Below are 20,662 nucleotides of genomic sequence, written 5' to 3'. Positions count from 1 at the left end.
TCAATAAATATACATTTTTTTCTCTTTTCTCCATGGTCTTTAGGGTGGAAAGGTTCCCAACAGGCAATGAAACATTCTTAGAAACAGAAATTCTATTTTTTATTCTAATTTGTCCTTATTAAAAAGGATTTTTTTCTGTTTATCACAGTGCTTAGTAATTGCATTTTACGTTCTTAAAGAAATTTTTTAAGATAACTATGCTTACGGGCCAGTTTTTCCAGAGCTTGTTGGAGTTCAAATCACTTGATAATGTTTTTTCTTTCATGTGTTTCTGTGTGTCTGTGTGTCCACTATATGTTTCCAAAACTTTTCTCTCATCCCAAACAGGAACTCTGTATGTATTAAATAATAACTCTTCATTCCGCTTCCTCATAGCCACTGGTGACTTCTGTTCTACTTTCTGTCTCCATGAATTTGCTTCTTTTAGGTATCTCATATAAATGGAATTGTACAATATTTATCCTTTTGTGTTTGGCTTATTTCACTCGGCATGTTTTCATGGTCCATCTATGTTGTGTCATGTGTCAGAATTTCATTCCTTTAGGCTAAATAGTATTCCATTGTATTTTGCTTAGCCATTCATCTGTTGATGGACATTGGCTATTGTGAATAATACTGCTGTGAGTATGGATGTACAAATATTTGCTTAAACCCCTGCTTTCAGTTCTTTTGGGAATATACATAGAAGTGGAATTACTGCATCATATGGTCATTTTATGTTTAAATATTTGAGGAACTACCACACTTTTCCACAGCGGCCGCACCGTTTTACATTCCCACCAGCAATGCATAAGGATTCCGATTTTCACATCCCCAACACTGTGGTATTTTCCTCTCTTTTTCTTAAAATAATAGCCGTCCTAATGGGTGTAAAGTGGTATCTCATCGTGGTTTGATTTACATTTCTCTAGTGATTTGTGATATTGAGCATCTTTTCATGTGCTTATTGGCGACATTTATCTTCTTTGGAGAAGTGTCTTGTTGAAGACATTTTTGAATTGGGTTGCTTTTTGTTGTTGCTTTTTGTTTTTGAGGAGTTCTTTTTATTTTCTGGATATCAATTCCTTATCAGATACATCAATTGCAAACATTTTCTTCTATTCTGTGGGTTGTCTTTTCACTATTGATGGTGTCCCTTGGTGTGCAAAAGTTTTAAATTTTGATGAAGTCGAGTTTATGTATGTTTTTCTTTAGTGAAGAACTGATGGTAATTCTGCATTAAACATTTGGTAGAATTCACCAGTTGAAGGCATCTGGTCCTGGGATTTTCTTTGTGGAAAGTTTTTTAGATTAGTAATTCACTCCTTTTATTTGTTTTACAGGTCTATTCAGATTTCTGTTTTTTCTTAGTCATTTTCAACAGTGGAATTTGTCCATTTCATCTAGGTTATTTAGTTGGTGTAAAATTGTTCATAGTGATTTTTTAAAAATCCTTTTTATTTCAACAAATTGGGAGTGATGTTCCTCCTTTCTTTTCTGATTTTAATAATGAGTCGTCTTTCTTTCTTGGTTGGTCTAACTAATTAAAGGTTTGTCTATTCTTTTTTGCTGAGGCAGCTTTGCCTGAGCTAACATCCATTGCCAATCTTCCTCATTTTGTATGTGAGCCACCGCCACAGCATGGCCACTGACGGACAAGTGGTGTAGGTCTGCACCCAGGAGGTGAACCTGGGCCGCTGAAGCAGAGCGTGCCAAAGTTAACCACTAGGCCACCGGAGCTGGCCCTTTCAATTTTGTTGGTTGTTTTAAAGAAGAAACTTTCAGTTTCATTGTTTTTTCTCTGTTGTTTTTCTGTTCTCTATTTCTTTTATCTCCTCTTTAATCCTTATTATTTCTTTTTTTCCTGCTTGCTTTGGGTTTAGTTTGCTCTTGTTTTTCTAGTTTCTGGGGGTTTTTTGAGGAAGATTAGCCTTGAGCTAACATCTGCCACCAATCCTCCTCTTTTTGCTGAGGAAGACTGGCCCTGAGCTAACATCCATGCCCATCTTCCTCTACTTTATATGTGGGACACCTGCCACAGCATGGCTTGACAAGCAGTGTGCATAGGTCCACACCCAGGATCTGAACCGGCCAACCCCAGGCTGCTGAAGTGGAATGTGCGAACTTAACTGCTGTGCCACTGGGCCAGCCCCCTTTTTCTAGTTTCTTAAAGTGAAAGTTTGGATTATTAATTTGAGATCTTTCTTCTTCTTTTAAAATATGTGTTTACAAGTAATTTTCTTCTAAGCACCGCTTTTACTGCATCTCATAAATTTTGATGTGTTGTATTTTCCTTTTCATTAATCTCAAAGTATTTTCTCATTTCCCTGTGATTTTTTTTTCTTTGACCCATTGGTTATTTAGGAGTGTGTTGTTTAATTTGTGAACTTGCCAAATTTCCTTATATTATTGATTTTTAATTTCATTCCATTGTGGTTGAAGAATATGGTTTCTATGATTTCTGTCCTTTTACATTTATAGAGATTTATTTTTTGGTCTAACATATTGTTTATCCTTTATAGTGTTCCATCTGCACTTGAGAAGAATGTGTATTCTGCTGTTTTTGGGTGGAGCATTATATAGATGTTGATAATGTTTTATAATATTAAGTAAAATATTTGTCATTTCAATCTGATGAATTAATATCTTGAGGCTATCTTCCTTTGACTAATATAAAGAGCTCCCAGCTTATGTTATCTTAACTCATTGCAAGGCAGTTCTGTGGTCAGAATGTATGTAGAGTATTTAAGAGCCAGCCACAACTGGGTTTGAATCTTGTTTGTACCAGTTACTATCTGATAACTGGTATCCTGGGCAAGGAACTGAACTTCTCTAAGACTTAGCTTACCGTGAATGTTTTGAATACTGAATGAGTCCCTTGCTTGTCAGTAAAATTTTGAGAACCTAGATACATAGGTGTTCCATAGGTTGAAGTTATTTCTGTGACTATTATTGTTAATTGTGTAGCATCCCTATGAAATACATGTTTGCCACATGCATGGTCTGCTTATAAAAAAAAAGTTTTACTGAGACGTAATTTATTCCCAATAAAATGCATGCCTTGTAAATGTACAGTTTGGTAATTTGATGAGTTTTGACACTATATATATACTATGTAAGCACCACCTCAATTGAGAGAGGGGGTATTTAATCACTCCCAAAAGTTCCCTCTGCCCTAAGCAACTACTAGTCTGTTTTCTGTCATTATAAATTTTCCTTTTCTAGAATTTCTTAAGATGAAATTGTGTAGTATGTATTCTCATGTCTAGCATAGGATATGATTTTGAGATAAATCCAGGTTTTTGTGTCTATCAGTAGTTTGTTCTATTTATTGTCAAGAGATACTCCATTGTATGGATATGTTACAATTTGTTTATCTACGTACCTGTTGATGGCCGTTTGTATTGTATCCAGTTTTCAGTTGATATGAAGAGAGCTGCTGTGAGAATTCTGGTGCAGAATACTTGGTAGTGTGCTTTTATTTTCATTTCCTTAAGTGAACTTTGTTTTAGTGATTTCATTTGATGTGAGAGTTATTTAGCTATGTGGTGTTTAATTTCCAAGTATTTGGGGATTTTCTTGCTATCATTTTGTTATTAATTTGTAGTTTAATTCTGTCGTGATTAAAGAATGTACTTTGTATGATTTTAGTCCTTTTGAATTTGTCAACATTTATTTTGTAGCCTGGAATGTGATTTATCTTGGTGAATTTTCCATGCAGTTGAAAATGTCTACTCTGCCATATGTGGGTGGAATGTTCAATAAGGTCAAGTTGCATGATAGTGTTCAATTATTCTGTATCCATACTTTTTTTGGAGTTTTATTTGTACTGTCACATTATTGATAGGACTATGTTGAAGTTTCCAGTAGATTTGGCTGCTTTCCCTCTCGTTTCTATCAGTGTTTCCTTTATATATTTTGAAGTTCTGTTGTTGGGTCCATACACATTTTAAATTGTTATGTTTTCATAGAGAAGTAATCCTGCCATTATTATGGAATGTCCTTCTTTATCACTGTTAGCATTTCTTGTTTGAAAACTACTGAAGCTATTTGACTTTCTTTTGATTAATATTTATATGGTGTATCTTTTCCTATCTTATTTCTTTTAATCGGTCTTTAAATTTAAAGTAGATTTCTTATAGACAGTTAATATACAGTATATACTTGGTTCCTGCTTTTGTATCCAATCTGACAATCTCTGTCTTTTAATTGGAGTGTTAGGCTATTTACATGTAATGTAATTATTAATATAGTTGGATTTAAAGCTACCGTTTTGCTGGAAGTTTTCCTTATGTCTTATCTATTCTTTGCTCCTTTTTCTTTTTTTCTCCATTTTCCTTGCTTGCTTTTGGATTGAGTTATTTTTTATGATTATATAATTATCTTCATTTTTGGCTTATAACTTACAGGTCAAAGAGGCATTACAAGAGCAACTGGAAAATATTTTCAGTGATATGAAAGCAAAAATACAATATATCAAAACTTGTAGGATGTAGCTACAGCAATCCATAAAGGTAAATTTGTAGCATTAAATGCTTATATTAGAAGAAGAAATACCACATATCAGTGATATAAGTTTCTATCTTAAGAAACAAGAACAAACTCAAAGGAGCAAAAGGCGGGAAATAATAAAAATCACGGCAGAGATCTATGAAGTTGAAAAAAAGAAAAACAACCGAGAAACATCAAAAGTAAAGCTGTTCTTTTGCAAAAAAATCAAGTAAGATTTATCCTAGGCATGCAAGACTGGTTTGGCACTTGAAAATCAAGCAGTGTAATTCACCGTTTCAAAAGACTAAAGAAAAATACCATATGATCCTCTCAATAAATGAAGAAGATGCCTTTGAAAGAGTTCAACAGCCATTAAAAACTTTCATTAATCTAAGAATTAAAGGTAATTTCCTCAGCCTGATAAAAGGCATCTACAAAAAAACTGTGTATTTAAAATCATGGCAATTGTTTGGTAGAATTCACCAGTGAAGTTATCTGGACCCAGAATTTGCTTTGTTGGAACTCATTATGAGTCCTGCAATACATCAGTACCAAAAACAGAGATATTAGAAGATGGCAAAACCACAGACTCGTTATGTATAAAGGTGCAAAAATCCTCAACAACATTATAATAAATCAAATCTAATAATGTATAAAAATGATAGCGTATTATGACCAAGTGTGGTTATTTAGAACTTGGAAAATCTCCAGCTTTCTTTATGTTACTCATTTGTAGTATACTTTATCATAAATTTTACCTAACAACATACTGTGTATCTTTTCAATTTTTAAAAAAATTAATTTGTTTTTATGGTTCAAAATATAGTCTGTCTTGGTGAACATACTGTGTGCACTTAAAAAGAATATATGTTTTACTATTTTAGAATGGAGTGTTCTATAAATGTCATTTACATTAGGTTGGTTCATGGCATTATTCAGGTCTCCTATATCCTTACTGATTTTCTGTCTACTCATTTTATCAAGTTCTGAGAAAGGAATGAAATCTCCAACTATAATTGTGGGTTTGTCTTTTTCTCTTTTTAGTTTTATCAGTTTTCGCTTCATGTATTTTGAAGCTCTCTTGTTAGATAAGAATTGTTTAGAATTTAGAATTGTTATGTCTAACATAAGAATTGTTATGTCACATTTAGAATTATGTCTAACATAAGGAGAATTGATCTCCTATTGTTATATAATTTCTGTCTTTATCCCTGGTAATGTTACCTATTCTGAAGTGCACTTTGATATTAATATAACTGCTCCAGCTTTCTTGTGGTTCATACTTGTGTGATGTATCTTTTTCCTCCTATCCTTTTACTTTTAGGTTACATATGTCATTATATTTAAGCCAAGTTTCTTGTAGATAGCATTTAGGTGGGTCCTGGTTTATTTTAAATCCAATCTACCCATCCCTGTCTTTTATTTGGTGTGTTTACATTATTTGCATTTAATATAACTGTTGATATGGTTGGATCAAAATATTAAAATCTGCTGTTTTTCTAGGTGATTTCTGTTTAACTTTTGTCTGTTTTTTTATTTCCATTTGTCCTTTACATATCAATTGAATATATTTTATGATTTTCTTTTATTTCCATTTCTCCTTTAAAAATATTTTTACCAATGGCCCTGTATTAAATTTTTGTAGTCTTTTTTTTCTCTCTGTACTTAAGTTCCTGTACTTTAAGCATGTCTTCAAGTTTACTGATCTTCATTCTTACCTGATTAATTCCATCCAACTAATTTTTCATTTTATATATTTTTCATTTCTGGAAGTTTTATCTGGTTCTTTGTTATATTCCATTTTTTCCCTCATTATGTTGGTGATTTCTTGTATGTACTGAGCATACTTAAAATAACTTTAAAAAGTCCTTGACTGCTAATTTCATCATCTCTGTCATTTTTGCATTTTCAATTGATTGATTTTTCTCCTAGTTATAGTATCTAGAAACTTTTGATTGAATGCTTAATATTGTGAATTTTATATTGTTGAGTGACAGGTTTTGTTGTATTCCTGTTAAAGTGTATTGGACTTTATTCTGTTGGAAGTTAATTTACACTTGGATCAACTTTATTCTTCTGTGGCTTGTTTCTGAGTTCTTATAGGATGAACTTAGAGTAGTCTTTTGGGATAGTTTCGCCCCATTACCAAGGCCTACACCTTCTAGTGTATCCACTGAAGGCTCTGGATGTTCCACGAGGACTTGCCACTTTGCCATGAGCTCTGAAAACTGTGTGAGCTTGGGGAACTCTTCAGCATACAGCTGTCAGTCACTTTTTGCCCAGCCTTGTGGAGTTTGTAACTTAAGCACGTGTGGGTTTTTCCACAATAGGCCTAAGTGGACTCTTGTGTAGGTATCCGGCACTCTTTCTTCCTATAGCTCCTTCTACTCTGTCCTACAGCTTCTGGCCCCCACAGCCTTCCTGAATTCCAGTTTCTGTCCCCTCAGCTCAGTGAGATCACTTCTCTTCCAGGGATCACCTACTCTGCACTGAGATCCAGAAATTGCCTTTAGGCACAAAGCCTGTACTACTGATATCTGGAAAGTGCCGCTAGGTAGAAAGTTGAGACAAATGTCTGGTTTATTGCTTGTATTCCTTCTTAGAGACCATCATTCAGCACTGCTGTGATCTAATCTCCCAAACAGTTACCTCAATATATATTTTAAATATATTTTTCAGTTTTTTACTTTACAGCAGGAATGTAAGTCTGGTTCCAGCTATTCCATCATGATTGGAAGTGGAAGTCTTGGTCTACCATTTTAATTCCAAAACTTTTTTTCACCCAGAATTAACCCCAAATACCTAATATAATTGCTAAGGAACAGTCTGTCAATTCTTTTTGAAAAATTTAAAGGAACTTGTTAGTGTACAGTTTTTCAATTGTTTCATTAACAAAAATTAGACTTCTCTACCATATTCTCCATTTTGTATACTAGTTTATTGCCTACTAAGTTAAGGGGGAAAAAAGCTGGATGTACTACTAATTGATTGTTACATTTTTCATTTTTCAGACCTAAAGACTGTCTTCGGTCTGTTATGAAGAGGGTGAACCATAAAGATCCTCATGTTGCTATGCAAGCGCTGACTGTGAGTGATTTCATTTGAAGTTCTGTCACAAAAATATCTGTGCAAATTGAGCTCTTTTAACTTCTGATTCTATGCTTTTAGCTTCTAGGAGCATGTGTATCAAACTGTGGCAAAATTTTTCATTTAGAAGTATGTTCAAGAGATTTTGCTAGTGAAGTAAGCAACGTATTAAACAAGGTAAGGAAAATTATTTACAGAAATGAATTGACGATCTTCTTTCTTTATGTATTTTATTGTTGAATTCTTCACATTTTAAATCACAAGGGTCTATTTTGTGCTTTTTTTTTTTAACCCTTTCTAAGTTATGTCTATTCAATATATAAGTAAATGTTATGTTTCATTGAAGAGACTACAAATTTACCTACTTCAAGTGTTGGTTTCTTTCAAGCCAAATTAGAGTATATTTAATCTCTTTTCTTCTTCTTTCCTTTCATATGATAAGGAAATAAGTGTACTTCTCTATCAGGTTAAATAATACCAGTCCCTTTTAGGCACAGTTTTTGTAGCCACAGAAGTATTTTCCTGATATAGAACTATTCAGAAATACTGCCAAAATGTGGCACTGTTGAGTTTTCGCCTTGGCATGAATAAGGCCACTACCTGCCCTTTGCAGGATGTTAATACTATACTGTCTACTTAAGTAAATGTAGAATAAAGAATTCAAATTCTGCAATTCAAGGAATTTTAAAAATTGAAGTTACTAATTAATATGTGAGTTTTCCCAGTAAAAATCTGTCCATTCTAAAGGTAATTATTTCTCACTTTTTTGAGGGGGGATAATTATATATCAAGAAAAAATTTTAAAGTGATAAAAGGGAAAATGCCTCATAGTTTTTGGAAAAAATGAGTATTTCCAGGTTTTAATAGAAAACAGTATAGAAATGAGATAAGAATTTAAAATTCTATACTTCTTTTCAAGCATTGTGATTATGTGATAATTCTTTTCTGATTCTGCCTCATTCAGTTATATTTAGGTATTTTCTACTAATTAATAACCATCCTTTTAATGTCTTGAATGTCCATCAAAATGTACAACTGTTTATGAAGAGCTAGTAATGTCATGTTTTCTATAATTTAATTGAAGATGAGGTACTGAAACTGGTATTTAATAGTGTGAACAACTGTTTTGAAAAGCAAACAGCTACATATACGAGAAAGGACTTCTTTTTATTTTACAGTGAATGTATTGGTTTTATACTTAAGGGGGAGATGTTATTATGAAGAAATTAAGTTTCCTGGAATATTAACATGAATAGACCTCAAATTAGGCCTCAGATAGTTAAACAACTTGGGAAAAATACACAGTCACGCATGTTAGAAGTGAGTAATTAGGAATAAAGGAACCATACCATTTATTCTCTTTCCAACTTACTTTTTTATTGGCCTGTGAAAAACCAAGTAAAACAGACTATTTTTCTTTGTCTTCCTCATGTACAAAGCTTGCTTAGTTGCAAAATACTCTGGTCAGGACTTTCTGACCTCCAAAATAAGTTATTACATATTTGATCTGTTTTAATTTGATATGAGGTGTGTATGATGGTATCTTCTCTTGTTTCTCATAGTGTGAAAATACAATTAGTTTGTTTCTAGTAACCAACTATATTTTCTTATGTATCATCTATAGCGAGGGGTTATTTGTGATTCAGAAAGAAATCTACAACACTTGATAATTTTTATATTTAAGTTATCCTTATTAAATCATTAACCAAGAAGTTAGTACTTTTTAATTAACATTTTTCTCTGTTTTTTAGGGTCACCCTAAAGTGTGTGAAAAATTAAAGGCTCTTATGGTTGAATGGACCGATGAATTTAAGAATGATCCACAGCTTAGTCTAATATCAGCAATGATTAAGAACCTTAAGGAACAAGGAGTTACGTTTCCAGCTATCGGCTCTCAGGTATTTTGTAAAGTTGTGGCTACAGTTTGTGTCTCTAAAGTAGCCATGTTTATTTGAATTTTTTTTTCCTCCAAACCCAGGTAGGTTTTACTACTCCAGAGAAATTATTATTAATAATCTTACATTCAAAGGTGCCAAAAAAATATAGTGGAATATTAACGTGTTCCAACTTCTACTTTCCCACTGTTTCTCCTCTATAAATGAATTAGTGTAACATTTTGCAATTTTTAAATTTTTTATATAATTTTAATAATATAGACAAAATTGCATTATTATATCAGGTAATACTGACAATCTTGTTAAATGCTTTTAATGCTATAATTTACTTACAAAGAATGACAGCTCAAAAATCAGGATATTCTTAAAATTTAAGGATGAATTTAGAGGTTCTTTTGATTATAAAATTTATATATACCTGTATTAAAAATGGGAAGGAGATATAAGGGAGTCAAGGGGAAGAGAAGCACGTGAAACATCTTTTCCCTTAACAAGAGCTGACTAGTGCATAAGTCTTTGTCCTTTCTCTAATAAATATGATTGATTGAAAGACTTGACTTCTCTTTTCCGAAAAAAATTATTTATATAATGAGATAAATATCTAATTTATGTCATATAGAAGAAATGCAAGGCTATCTCTTTTATTCTTTTTCTATTCTGGGTAACCTTTAGCATGCCCAACTCATCAAGGGGGCTTAAACTGTGTAGTAATTTCCCATACTGCCTTTCCCTACTGAATGGATCAGGGTGGAATATGATGAGTTGTGTGAAAGGACAAGCAGAAAACTCTCAGCTGTGGAGGACTCAAGTTCAGGGTTTTGACCGCTCCACGGAATCGTGTAGTGACTCATCCAGACTTATCTAGACTTTCTTCCAAGGTACTTCTAGTTTATCTGAGTACTCTTGACATGTGAAGACCCAGAAGTATATTTGGGAGGTGAAGGAAGGAAAGGATATTTTTCTTCTTAATTGATATCGTTTTACAATGATAAATTATGTCTTTGAGGGGCCGGCCCCATCCCCAAATGATTAAGTTCACATGCTCTGCTTCAGTGGCCCAGGGTGTGGATCCTGGGCACGGACATGGCACCACTCATTGGGCCATGTTGAGGTGGCGTCCCACATGCCACAACTAGAAGGACCCACAACTAGAATATACAACTATGTACTGGGGGATTTGGGGAGGAAAAAAAAATTATGTTTTTGAGAAGTATTCATTCATAATTGATAGCTGGCTTTTACTACTCTCAGAATAATTTCTAGAATCTGTATAATTAAGGAATAATTTTATGCAGAATGATCCAAGATATTTTATAATAATTTCCTTGACAACAGAAACAATGTTTAATTATCAGAGAACCAAAGAGTGTAGATGCTTAGTGGAATTGCAGTTTCTATACTCTGAGAACCTGTTCTAAAGCTTGTTACTTAAATTGTGGTTCGTTGACCATCATCACCACCACCTAAGAAGCTTGTTAGAAATGCAGCATCTCAGGTGCCACTCCAGACCTATGGATTCATCATCTCCATTTTAACAAGATCCTGGCTGATTCTGGATGCACATTAAAGTTTGAGAAGCACTGCTCTTGAGTACGGCTTTCAGTGCAAGTGAAAACTGCATTTCAGTCCACAAAGGGACTTATTCCTATAAGAGGAGGAAGAAGAATTAATGATCTGACACGTAGCTTTGTTCAATTAACCTAGAATCTCAGATAATTGTGGGAACAACTTTAGGGATTCTCTAATCTAATCCCCTCATTTTACAGATGAGGAAACTGAGGGACGCAGAATGGTTAAGTGACTTGCCCAGGGCCACAGCTAGTAGTGACAGAGCTGGAACTAGAACACAGGCCTGCTGACTCACAGTTCAGTGTTCTTTTCACTACATGATCCTGCTTCGTGTGATAGAGAGGTTAGTGGATATGTGTCTGTCCAGACTAGGCTTCCAAGGACAAGAAGTGGAGCCAACACTGGCAAGGGCATTTGTTGCTTGATTGGCATAGAAGTTATGTTACTGTCCTGTTCAAAAGATTTAGGACATAGATCAGCAATAGTAAAGTTGAGTTGCTTCTCTTCCTTTCAGCTAGATGTTGTAAAATATGTGATACCTAATTTTGTTATAGTTGCTATCTTTCAGCCACAAGAAATATATAAAACGCATGTAAAGTAAAATATGATGAGCTGGAATGGTGATTATTTTTATAGTAGTTTCTGAAAAGCTTATCATTGAAAACTGTGTTTGTAAAGAGCTTCAAGTTTAATGAAAAAAACGCATCATCTAGGATCAACTGCAGAAGTCCCTCTAGATTTTAAAGTCACTTAGTTGCTTTAGTCATTACTACATTTTCATCAGTCTAGGTCTTTGTTAGCATACTTAACAAAAGCCTCTGAAAATATAAGGATCTTTTAAGTATATTTTTTCATTCAAGTACGGAAGCAAATAATATAAAAATATGAAGAGAAGTCATACATTAGTCACCAACTTGTGCTGCTGTGCTTCCTTTGGTACTAACTTTAGACAGAGAGAGAAAAGTAACGTTAGCACTGCTGCTGTATTTGACTCGCTAATAAGGCAAGTGTCATTGCCACACTTGGAACCTGATAATAGAAAGAACTTTGAAAAGTGTGCAGTGCGGGAATGTAGGGCTGAATATAGCTTGTTTCTGTACTTCCTTCTTGACTGCTAGAGATTCCTTCACAGACCACAAAAGATCAATATGTCTATTTTGTGAAATTCAGCAAGTTATGAAGAAAATTTCATATGTAAAGAAAAAGGTTACCTCTGACCAAACATGCCTTCAATTTTCAGAGGTGCATGATGATTGAAACATTGTCTAAAGAAGATTACAACTAGAGGGGGATCAGTGTTGAGGGTGCTTAAAGATCTATTCCGTGAACTACAAACAGCTTTTCTCTAATCAGCTTTTCTAAAAATAAATGCCTTGTGCATTTGTTTGACAATTTAAAATATACTAAGTGAAGAATATAGAACTGTATTTTACTATGATGTTGAACATTTTGCCTTTAATTTGCTCAACAATCATTTTTTGATTGCTTGTAATATTTAGGCTCAAATACCCTCAAGGAGCATATAGTCTGGTTGTGGAGACAGACGTGTAAGCAGATAATTATAATAGAAGCTGAGATTTATTGCTTGCCTTTATGTGCCAGGCACTGTTCTAAGTGCTGAACATGTGGTAATTAGAATATTTTTTAGAATTATGGTTTTTTTTTACTGGTTGCTCTGGAATTACAGTATCCATTTGTAACTTTTCACTATCTGTTTTGAGTTAATGTTGTATTATTTCATGCCAGTGTAGAAAGCTTGCAGCTGTATGTGGTTTCTTGACTCCCTGCTTCAGCACCCTTTATGCTGTAGTTGTCACATGTATGACATACCTTACCTCTATATACATTGTAAATCCCAGGAGACAGTGTTATGCTTTTTGTTTTAAACCCTGAATGACCCCCTTCCTGTCTGACTTTGGAAGCTACATGTGTTAATTTAATCCTCTCGATATACTGTATGATGTGTAGGTGCTCTCATTCTCATTTGTAGATGAGGAACTTGAGGTGCAAAGAGGTTAACGTACCCAAGGTTATACATTAGAAAGTGGTGGATCTTGGATTTGAACCCATGTTTTCCTGACTCTGCAACTTGCATTCTTACCAACCCATTTCATAGAACCTTGTTTGAAAGTGTTAGGAGAGGAACACAGAAGAAGGAATGCTTAATTAAGGGATTTAGGAATGTTTCCTTGAGAAAATGGTGCTTTAGCTGTTTACTGACTAGTGAGTTGAAACTCAATAGGAAAAAATGTGGATGGAGCAAAAGGAGCCCGAGAGGAGGACATTATAAGTAGAAGCAAACGTGTGTCAGAGGTGGGAAAGTACCAGTATATATACATATGTGGTAACTGATAGAATGATTGAAAAATGAGGCTGGTTAGATAGGCTGGAGTCTGATTTGCCTTGATTGCCATGCGGAAACTAAGAGGCCTAGAAGCTTGTAATTCCGTAAGCGTGAATCAGTTTATGTATTTATTTACTTATATACTACCTTATTTACAAAATATGTTTAAGCTGGACAGTAATATATTGTCAGAGTTAATGACTTGTATTTTGGTTTACAAAATAGTCTAGTCTTATGAGCATTTATATTATTAGATATAAATCTAGGTTCCTAAAGATAACATCCTGACTTTTGATCTGCAAGGAAGCGATAAAGTATAACTCTTGAATAGATACTTTAAACTTTCAAAAACTATTTGTTTTTAAAATAGTCATCTCTTTCCCTCTCTCAACTCCTTTTCTGGTTTTAGAATTTTTCTAAAAGTTTTTAAATCTCCTCTGGTTTTTCTTCTCTTGTTTGCATCCTGTCTGCTTTTAGTTGAACTGCTTTTCACAAATCTGAGAGTGTGGTTAGGCTGCCTGCCCTGTCATGCAGTTACTCTCAGTCTGTCTTCTCCAGTTCTAACTCTTCTCCTCCTTTCAAAGTGGAGGCTGCTCCAGTTTGAATTTCTTTCTTTTTCCAAAGTCTGTGGTCGATTGATGAGAAAGTCTTGCAAGTTCTTAGATTAGGTTGGTAGGAAGATTGAGAACAACCCTCCGATGGTGTGTTCCTTTTTTTCTGTTAGGCTGCAGAACAAGCGAAAGCAAGCCCAGCTCTGGTAGCCAAGGATCCTGGTGCTGTGGCTAACAAAAAAGAAGAAGAAGATTTAGCAAAAGGTACGTTTTTAAGTCCCTGATGGTGAGAAGATAAAAGTCTGTTACTTAATATTTTTATCCTTGAGATATTTAAAAATAAAAGAATAGGACTTCATAGCTAAAGCTGAACTCTACTTCGTTCCCCTCCACAGTTTGATTTCTTTCCTCTCCTCTTCCAAGGCAGCTACTATCATATGTGTCCTTTCAGTCTATGGTTTTATAATATTTTTACTATACTATCTATACTGTATATCCATAAACAAAACCAAATACTTTTGTGTCCAACAGAGTCTTTTTTCGTAAATGGTATACTCCAGGTGCCATCTACAACTTGGTTTTTTTGCGCAGCAGTATGTTTGAGATCTATTGATAATGAGACACATAAATCAAGTTTATTTGTTTTAACTGCTGTATAATATTCCCATGCACTAATAATAAATATATGCTGTAATTTATCTATCCTCCCACTGATGGACATTGGGGTTTTCTAATTTTTTTTTTTACTTTAACAAGTATGCTGCATTGAGTATTGTTGTATGTGTTTTCTTGTATGTGTGTACGTATATATATATATGTGTGTGTGACTATTTTGTGTGACTAACAGTGGTATTGTTGACTCATGGGGTAGGTACCTCTTTAACTTTGCTAAATAGTTGTATTATTTCCTCTTCCATCAGCAATGTAGGAAAGCTCTTATTATTATTATTTTTAATCTCTAGACAACATTTGGTTATTTTCAGAGTTTATTTTTTTGTGAATCTGGTAGGTTCAAAATGATGTCCAATTATTTTAACTTTTCTTTCCTATATTACTAGTGAGGTTTAATCTGTTTTTGTACATTTATTAGCCGTTCTGATTGTCTTTCTTTTTCTACTGTCGTTTTTTTAAAGAAAAAATAATATATAGAAAGTCTTTATTTCGGATGTTAATCTTTTGCCTGTTATATCTCTTGTAGATATGTGCTTTTGGTTTTTGGCTTATACTTTAACTTTGATAATGGTGTATTTTATTAAACAGAAGTTTTACATTTTGATATCAAAATTTTTGCTTTTCTGTTATGAATTTTGCTTTTTTATGTCTTAAGATATTTTCCCCTATCCTTAGATGCTAAAAGATATTTTCCTGTATTTTCTTACGAGAGTTTTAAAGTTTTGTTTTCCCATTAGGTTTTATCGATCTGGAACAGAGGTGGAAAGGAAAAAGAGGTTACAAGTTGAGTTGAAAGCAGGGTAAATCAGTCTGTTAAGATTACATTGCCAAACCTGAGTGACACATGTGATGGCCTGCACTGGGGGAGGAGATAGAGGAGACATATTTGAAATCTGTTTTGGGGATTCTGTTAGGAGGCACTTTACTGTGGTTATTTCCACATTTCAGTTCTTTGAGTATGTAAGAGTTACCTTTGGAGCAATAAAATACAGATGCTGACTTTGAGGCTCTGATTTAGTAAGAGGCTGGAGATTCTTGACTTCCCAGATGATTTTGATGATTATTTTGCAAACTGAAGCTATAGAAATACATTGAAAATATGAAAGAAAATATAAAATATCTGCAGCTAAATTTTAAAAAATGGATCTAAGAGTTTATATCGTTTTATTATCTGGAATAATTTGTTGTATCCATTGAGTAAAAATAGTCGTCATGCTGTTCAGTTTTTGTGTTTATTTATTTTTTAAACTTTCAGTTGTGAATGAATGAAGAGAATTGATGAAATGGTTTTTGTTCAGTATAGGGTATGTCCTAGTCCAGCTATGCTGTTGAAAGAAGAACACCTTCAGATATCTTTTTCTACTCCTTTGGATTATTGGATATATTAACAGTTTTGTTCTTTTGAACCCATTATTTTCCAGCTATTGAGTTGTCCCTGAAGGAACAAAGGCAGCAGTCAACCACCGTGTCCAGCCTGTATCCGAGCACATCCAATCTCTTAACTAATCACCACCACGAAGGCCGAAAAGTTCGTGCCATATATGACTTTGAAGCTGCTGAAGATAATGAACTTACTTTTAAAGCTGGAGAAATTATTACCATTCTTGATGACAGGTGATGCTTACTATTAAATTAAACATTCTTATGAAAATATATAACTTACTACTTTTGTGTTTCATGTTATTCCTGTTGAATGCCTTTACCAAATGTAATAAAAAAAAATATTGGCACAGATATATTCTCTGTATTACACTTGGTTGCTTTGCTTGTGTCGTACTGTCTAGATTCTTATTTTGTAGTTTAATTCCTTTTTATCTATTATTTAGTTTTTATTTGTTTTGGAGGCCTAGTTTATTTATTTTTGGTTTCATCTAATAATGTATGTTGTTAAATTAGTAAAAAAGTTAAGATTTTAGAAAATATGCTGAATACGTCTGTGTATTTATGGAATTTGTAAGAAACACATAATATATTGAATTTACTTATTTACAGAGAATAGTATATCTGTGTGGAACAAATTCATTTTACATGGAATTATATACCTTTACCTAATCATAGGGGAGGTGATACAGTGCATTGGTTTTTTTTACTATGTAGCTTTATGTTTACTTGATAAAGAAGTACTGAAATTTGTAAGTGGTTTTAAAAAATAATTCAAATAGATTTAAGATTATTTCTATAGTATCTCAGTTATAGTCTAATATATTTTCTTGAGTGGAAGAAAATGCAGTAAAGTTTGAGTTGGTTAGTTGGAAATTGCACAAAACGTTGGTCATTCATTTAGGAAATGTTTATTGAGAGCTTGCTAGCTTTCCTTGTCCTAGGCACTGAGGATACAGTGGTGAACATGGGTGTACACCTGAGAGTGTGTTCCTTGTGAACGTTTTATGCTATAAATGGTGTCATCTGTAATATGTGTTCTCCTGTGGGGGGAAAATTTGCTGATATGTATGAGAAAGAGCACTGATTTAGGAATGGAGATGTGAATTAAGAGTCTACTATGTACTTATTACAAAGGATTCTTAGACTGGAGTCCATGGACCACCTGAGGTTGACTGTTTTTAAGTGTGGGGACCCCTTTTTCTGGGAGAGAGTTCAGAGCCGTATATTAGATCCTCAGAGTGTTCACCAGGCTTCCAAAAGATAAAGGACTCTGTGTTTAATAGCTTATCTTCTCCAAGGCCTCACCTCTTATTTGTAATAACAATACATTTTTTTCCTCCTTTATGGATCTGTTGTGGGATTCAAATCTGGTAATAATGTAAGTTAAACACTGTAAAAGGTAAAGATTTATAGAAATAATCTATTATAGGAAAGCGTTCTTTTTTGTTCCTCATAGTGATCCCAACTGGTGGAAAGGTGAAACCCATCAAGGCATGGGGTTATTTCCCTCTAATTTTGTGACTGCTGATCTCACTGCTGAACCAGAAATGAGTAAGTATTTTCTAATCTGTCAGTGGATGATAATCCATAATCCTCTTTTAATGAAAGTTGAGTAAATTCACCTTTCTGGAGCAGGGATTCTCAGATGTCAGTGCCTCCAAGGTAAAATTGCTGCTCTTTGGTCAGTAGATTATTTACCAGAAATCATCTAATTATCTAAGAATTGAAATCATCTGTCTACCAAGATTATTTTTAGACAGACTATGGACTTTTCTTTAAAAAAAGAGAGCGATATATATGTATGTGTATATGTGTATCATTGTAAAAATGCAGATTAAGAAGTGTTCTGGAGTTTATGCATTATATATTTTCATTATCATCGGTTGATTTCTTCAGTGATCAATGGTTGTTCAATAGCATGTTGTTTAGTCTCCACATATTTCTGACTTTCCCAGTTTTGTTCTTGTGATTGATTTCTAGCTTCATAGCATTGGTGTCAGAAAAGATGGTTGGGATGATTTCAATCTTCTTAAATTTATTGAGGCTTGCCTTGTTTCCCAACATATGGTCTATATTTGAGAATGATCCATGTGCACTTGAGAAGAATGTGTATTCTGCTGTTTTTGGATGGAATGCTCTCTGTATATCTATTAAGACCATCTGATCAAGTGTTTCATTTAAATCTACTATTTCCTTCTTGACTTTTTGTCTGGATGATCTGTCCATTGATGTAAGTGAGGTGTTGAGCTCCCCTACTATTATTGTGTTGCTGTTAATTTCTCCCTTTAGGTCTATTAATAATTGCTTTATGTACTTTGGTGCCCCTGTGTTACACACATATATTTTAATAAGTGTTATGTCCTCTTAGTGGAGTGTCCTTTTATCATTATATACTGCCCCTCTGTCCTTCATTGTCCTTTTTAACTTGAAGTCTGCTTTGTCTGATAGAAGTATGACAACACGTTCTTTCTTTTGTTGGCCATTAGCTTGGAGTATTGTCTTCCATCCCTTCACACTGAGCCTATGTTTGTCTTTGGAGCTGAGGTATGTTTCCTGGAGGCAGCATATTGTTGGGTCTTGTTTTTTAATCCATCCAGCTACTCTCTGTGTTTTGATCAGAAAATTCAATCCATTTACATTTAGAGTGATTATTGATATATGAGGGCTTAATGCTGCCATTTTATCTCTTGTTTTCTGGTTGTTCTATGTTTCCATTGTTTCTCTTCCTTTGTATTTCTGACTGCCATTTCATTTTGGTGCTTTTCTGAGGGGCATCCCTCAGTTTTCTCTCTTTTTGTGAATTGTGCCTCTGCTCTGACTTTTTGTTTAGTGATTACCATGAGGATTGTGTGAAAGATATTGGAGATGAGATAGTCCATTTCCTCATAGCGTCTCATCTCCGTTAACCTAAGCAGGGTCCTTCCCGTTCCTCTCCCCTTCTGAATGATTGCTGTTACAAATTGTTCTGTTTTTAATTTTGTGAGTTTGTAACTAAGTTGAAGTGTTTATCATTACTTTTGATGCTTTCTTTCCCTTTCTCTTTTAAGTTGTAATTGAGTCTTTGCCTCCCTGTTCTGGTAGAGAGCTGCAGGTTTCTGATCAAGTCTGTCTATTTATCTCTTTGCTCAGGCTTCATAGACTTTTGCCTTTTTGTTGCTGGGGTGAGGACATCTCTGTTTCTTGTAGGGGAGATCTGGTGGCGATGAACTCTCTCCGCTTTTGTTTATCTGGGAAAGCTTTTATTTCTCCATCGTATCTGAAGGAAAATTTTGCTGGATAGAATATTCTTGGCTGAAAGTTTTTGTCCTTCAGTATTTTGAATGTATCATTCCATTCTTTCCTAGCCTGTAGGGTTTCTGCCAAGAAATCCACTGAAAGCCTGATAGTGGTTCCTTTGTAGGTTATTTTCTTCTGCCTTGCTGCTCCTAATATTTTTTCTTTGTCATTAACTTTTGCCATTTTTACTGTTATATTCCTTGGAGAAAGTCTTTTAGCATTGGTGAAGTTGGGCATTCTGTTAGCTTCATTTACTTGTAAATCCGGAACCATCCCCAGGTTTGGGAAGTTCTCAGCAATTATTTCTTTGAATAAACCTCTCTGCTACTTTCTCCCCCCCTTCTCCCTCTGGAATACCTGTAATCCTGATGTTGCTTTTCCTAATTAAGTTGGATATTTCTCAAAGAATTCCTTCATTTTTTAAAAATCTTAGTTCTGTCTCCTCCACCTGTAAAATTTCTACATTTTTATCCTCCAAAAGACTAATTCTTTCTTCCATAAGACCAGTTATATTTCTTAATGATTCTAGGTTATTTTTTATCTCATTAATTGTGTTTTTCATATCCAAAATTTTTGCTTGATTTTTTTTTTTTATAGTTTCAGTCTCTTTGGTGAAGAGATTCATTTTATTGCTGAGCTTCTTGGCTCGTCCTTCTGTGTTTTCTTGTAAGTCGTTGAGTTTCCTTATGACGGCTATTTTGAATTCTCTGTCATTTAGGTCGTAAATTTCTGTGTCTTCAGGGTTGGTTTTTGGAGAATTGTCGTTTTTGTTCTGGCCTGAATTGTTGCTGCAGTTTCTCATGGTGCTTGACGAGTTAATCTCTTGTCGGGGCATTTGTGGTATTCTTAGGACACAGATTCTACCTTTTACCCCTGGGGGAAGCAGGAACAGAGTTTCTGGCCCCACCCTGTCTGCTGGAAGCTGTAGGGTTTTGAGTGCTTGCCCCAGCCTGAGGTGCTTTCAGATGCTTGTGTTGACTGTCCTTGGTAGGTGGGGCTTCCTTTCTGGACTGAGCTAGGGCCACTCTTTGGTCTCTCAGGGGCACTATGGGCTCCCCCTCCCTGCCAGGAAAGTGATCACCAGCAGGCTCAAAGCTACCCCTGCCTCTTCCCACAGCCACCCAGGACATGTCCCTCTTGCGGGGCTCAGCAGCACTACGAGCACTTGTGCACAGTCCTGGGCTATGTTTGCCCCGGCTGTGGATCTGCTGCAGTCTCTGCTTGAGGTCCGTGGGGCTGCTGTGCTTGGCAGGCGGGGCCTCCACTCTGGGCTAGGGCCACTCCTTGGCACCTCAGCGGCACTATGGGCTCTCCCTCCCCACCAGGAAGGTGAACCAAGCCAGCTCAAAGCTGCTGTGCCTCTTCCCGCAGCTGCCCGGACACATTCCCTCTTTGGAGGCTCAGCTGCACTATGA

At 34.8% G+C, this 20,662-nt stretch overlaps 1 protein-coding gene across 4 annotated transcripts in view; it reads left to right on the top strand.

Moving 5' to 3' along the window:
- The window catches only part of STAM (signal transducing adaptor molecule), a 74,610-nt gene that overhangs the window by 35,798 nt on the left and 18,150 nt on the right, over positions 1-20,662 (top strand). For 2 of the 4 annotated variants that reach the window (XM_001498179.6, XM_023632104.2), the window contains 6 exons: positions 7,482-7,557; positions 7,639-7,734; positions 9,309-9,455; positions 14,090-14,180; positions 16,010-16,202; positions 17,428-17,522. In XM_001498179.6, the coding sequence (XP_001498229.3) occupies positions 7,482-7,557; positions 7,639-7,734; positions 9,309-9,455; positions 14,090-14,180; positions 16,010-16,202; positions 17,428-17,522 (698 nt within the window). Of the gene's footprint in view, positions 1-4,388; positions 4,494-4,568; positions 4,874-7,481; positions 7,558-7,638; positions 7,735-9,308; positions 9,456-14,089; positions 14,181-16,009; positions 16,203-17,427; positions 17,523-20,662 lie in introns of all 4 variants that reach the window. The other 2 variants (XM_070255245.1, XM_070255244.1) reach the window with 2 other exon arrangements.

Source organism: Equus caballus, chromosome 29, assembly GCF_041296265.1.
Source record: "Equus caballus isolate H_3958 breed thoroughbred chromosome 29, TB-T2T, whole genome shotgun sequence".
Lineage (NCBI taxonomy): Eukaryota > Metazoa > Chordata > Mammalia > Perissodactyla > Equidae > Equus > Equus caballus.
Note: the sequence above shows the minus strand (reverse complement) of the source record. Positions and strands in the feature narration are given on the sequence as shown.